We start from the raw sequence: 3981 nt of genomic DNA on the forward strand, positions 1-3981 counted from the left end.
CCCGCCCTGATGAAGTGGTTGAAGACCTGCCTGTCGCCGGAACATCTGGAGAAAACCGTGCCGCGGAGGCCCGGCTCCCGGTCGTGGCGAAAATTCATCAGGATCCATCGACATCCTCTACCCAAAAAACGGACGTGACCCCACTTGTGCCGCAGAAGGAGCGTCCAAATTCCGCAGACCCTGTCCCTGACGAGCCCTCGGAGTGTGAGGCCACTGGTCAACCTATACCTGAGGCCATGGACGTGACTGAGCCGTCTAACCGTGCCGCCAAGCGAGCAATTGAGTCACCGGACAGAAACGCCTTTAAAAGATACGCCGCCCAGGAACCCGATCACCCCAGGGATGAGGAAGTGACGTCATCCTCTTCTGACTCGGACGTGGGGAGTGAGTCCGATGATGAGGGGTCGGCAGAGTCTCACTCCGAGGTCCACGGTGATGGAGACAAGAATGACGAACCGGTGACCATTCCGGACTCCACTTTTATCCTCTGCATCAAAATGATGAAGAAAAAGGTTAAACCCGGAAAGCGGTTGGCCTACCTCGAGGACCTCAACGTGGACCCCAATGCCTTTTTGCGGAGGGTGGAGGCCAAACTCCGATCAATGTCCCCTAAAGACGGGAACAGTGGGGACGGAAAACGATACGCTACCCTCGTCTCCCAATTGAAGAGGGAACTCTATCCCAATGGCGGGGCTCAACAGTGAAGGATCGAGAGTGGGAGCCATGACCATCTCCCATGTCAATGTCGAGTCCCTACGAGCCCACTGGTCAGACTTTTCTGTCATCTTCTCACGTGGCAATCATGACATCATTGCTGTGTCAGAAACTCACCTCCATCCCACGCACTCTGACAATACCTACTCCCTGAATAATTTCTGTACCCATCGCAATGATCGAACTTACAAAAAGGGAGGCGGAGTAGCGATCTTCACCAAAGCCGGTCTTGAGACCAAGGTGATTCGGCGCTCCTGTGCCAGTGAAGTGGACCGAGTTGAATTTATGTTTCTGGAAGTCGACCCCCGTGGTGCCAACATGTTGGTAGGCGTGGTCTACTGCCCCCCAAAAACCACCAATCCGCAACAAGTACTCCACCTTTTCTCCCAATACCTGTCAAGTTACAGTCAAGGAGTGATTCTGGGAGATTTTAATGTCCCAATTAATCGGGATGAGTGCGTGCCTCGTGCCTTCCTCCGGGCTGCAGGTGACTGCGGGCTGTCGGTGCTATCTCGGCGGCCAACTTTTCATAGTAGGACCTCACACAATACCCTCGACCTCATTCTCGTGGCCGACCCAGGTCGAGTTCTGAATTTTCGCCAATCACCGGTTCCTGGGCTATCGGGCCACGACATGGTGTCCTGCACCGTGCCCGGTCGTGTCGCACAGGTCCCAAAACGTACCATCATCACCCGAAGCCTGTCCACCGTAGATCCGGTCGCCATCCTGGACGATCCATCGTGGGCCCGCCTGGAGAATATAGATATGACCTGCGATCCGAGTGAGAGTGCGGACCTGCTCTCGGACGTCATCCTTGAGGTCATCGACCGTCACGCCCCAGCCCGGAAGATCTGCCATAAACAGCGGCCTGCACCGTGGCTGACCCCTTCCATCCGTGGCCTCATGTCCAGGAGAGACAAGATATACTCAATCTACACGAAAAATAAGACCCCGGATAATTGGGAGGCCTACCGTGTGGCACGGAACAAGGTTAAGCAGGAACTACGAAATGCCAAGGGTAGGCACTTTAAAACGGAGGCAGGCTCCGGACCAAAAGCCTTCTGGAGGACCATCCGTGCTCAGGGGGGGGTCCACTCAGGTCCCCGCATCGACCTAGTCATTCCCCCGGATCAGCTATTGGACGGTTTTGTGGGTAGTGCTCCAACCGGAACACAAGCCATTCCCGCCTTACCCCCCTCTGGTTTCCCTCCCTTTCATTTCTCCCCGGTAAATGAACGTGAAGTGGACAAAGCCGTGTGTGGGCTGAAAACGGGATCCCCGGGCCCGGATGGCATCTGCTCCCGAATTCTTAAGCTAGTCAGACCCGCGATAGTCAAGGCACTAACCCGAATTATCAATGCCAGCCTTTCGCGGGGGTCGTATCCCGCTCCTTGGAAAAAGGCATGGATAATACCTCTCCCTAAGGTATCCACTCCTCAAACATATCGGGACTACAGGCCGATCTCCGTGGGCAACTGTCTGGGGAAAATTTTGGATGGTGTGGTCCTTGCCCAGCTATCGGACCACGTGTTTCGGCACGATCTACTGTGCCACACGCAATCGGCCTTCCGCCCAAATCACTCCACCCAGCTGGCCATCGTCGGAGTCTTGGACTCTATAAGGGAGGCCATGGACGGAAGGCGCCTCTCTGTCCTCACCACTCTGGACGTTGCCAGGGCGTATGACACTGTGAACCACGGCACCTTGCTTCATGTTCTGCGCCACCTCAACATCGGTCAGCACGAGGTGGATTGGGTCGCCGACTACCTTCGCGACCGATTGGCTACCATCCGTGTCAGGGATGGCCCTAATCCCGACTGGCGGCTCGTCACATCCGGAGTTCCCCAGGGTTCGTGCCTGTCGCCGCTGTTGTTCAGCCTTTTCGTGGACGGCTTGGGAAGGCTCCACACCCGCAGCCGGATCATGCTGTACGCGGACGACGTACTCCTCCTATCCGACACGGACGGTCCCTCCCTGAATGAGTGTGTGCGTAGTGTGAATGAGGACTTGGAATGCGTGTGCGAGTGGCTGCAGGGAATGGGCCTATCTGTCAATGCTAGTAAAAGTAATGCCATCATCGTCGGAAATAAAAGATTGACTGAAAAATATGTCGGCCCAGACCCCCCCGCCCTCATCTGCAATGGTACCCCCATCAAATATGTTTCGTGCCTGAAGTACTTAGGGATATTTATATCGAGTGACCTCTCCTGGGATAAACAAATATCCACCACGGTGACCAGGGTGCATTGGGGTATCCGGAGGCTTAAAGGAATGCAGTTCAAGCCCCGAAAAGCCACGAGACTGGTCCTGGTAAAGTCATTACTCTTCCCCATCCTTGACTACTCCCTGATCCCCTGCAGCGATCACACCGGTTCAGACATGACCAGACTGCAAGTGGCCCAGAATGCTTGCCTGAGGTATGCCCTGAGACCGGGATACATGGAGCATCTCTCCCCCCATTATGCCCGCGAAAATATCCTCCGCATGGTGGAAAGGAGAACGCTACTCACTCTGATGGCCGGTTACAAGGTGTGGACGACGCGGTCTCCCCGTTACGTGTTCCTGGGGATGACGCTCATGAGAGGTCTCCATGACATTGGGACAAGGAACGCTCCATTCCTGTTCCAGATGCCATTGCAAAAGAGCTCGAGGATGGCGGGGTCGTTTATTGCGACTTTTGTCCGCAACTTTAATAACCTCCCCTTGGACATCAGGCTAAGTTTTACAAGGAGTAAAGTGTACAAACATATTTTAGCTGGTCAAAAATCACGCCTTTAATCCAATATACATTTGCTTTTAAACAAAATAAGTTCCTGTTAACAATTTAAATTATTGATTTTATCCTCTCCAAGTAATATTTTATTGTTTTATCACATCTCTCACTTTTATATGCAGCTATCTGTTTTAAAATGCCAATTTTATGCGCTCAGTAGCCTTTTATCCATTTTACATATTACTTGACAATATTTACAAATATTTATTTATCTATTTATTCTGACTTCACAGTTTTTAACTTGTTCTTATTGCCACCTTATGTTCTTAGTGGCTTCCTTATTCTAGTTAAAGTTATTTATTTCTTTAGCATAATACCTTTTAAAAATTTTTTTTAAACTGTATGCATCAAGCACTTTTAGCTATTTATTTATTTTATATTTATTCTTCTTGTCTTTATTTATTATATAACGGTGGTGAGTCCCGTGATGCCCGCTGAATGAAGGCTGCTGCGACTACAACAGTGGAGAAAAGGAGTCTCTCCAGATAGCAGCA

General features: G+C 51.7%; 1 protein-coding gene across 1 annotated transcript; it reads left to right on the plus strand.

The window, feature by feature from the left end:
- Window positions 1-723: 723 nt before the first annotated feature.
- On the plus strand, window positions 724-3492 carry LOC124159687. The gene has a single exon (XM_046535597.1). It carries the CDS (start codon window positions 724-726, stop codon window positions 3490-3492), a length of 2769 nt encoding a protein of 922 aa, XP_046391553.1.
- Window positions 3493-3981: the final 489 nt, after the last annotated feature.

The sequence above is a fragment of the Ischnura elegans genome, chromosome 5 (assembly GCF_921293095.1).
Source record: "Ischnura elegans chromosome 5, ioIscEleg1.1, whole genome shotgun sequence".
Lineage (NCBI taxonomy): Eukaryota > Metazoa > Arthropoda > Insecta > Odonata > Coenagrionidae > Ischnura > Ischnura elegans.

Coding starts and splice junctions, on each gene's coding strand:
- LOC124159687 (XM_046535597.1), top strand. CDS start 724: ATGACCATCTCCCATGTCAATGTCGAGTCCCTACGAGCCCACTGGTCA.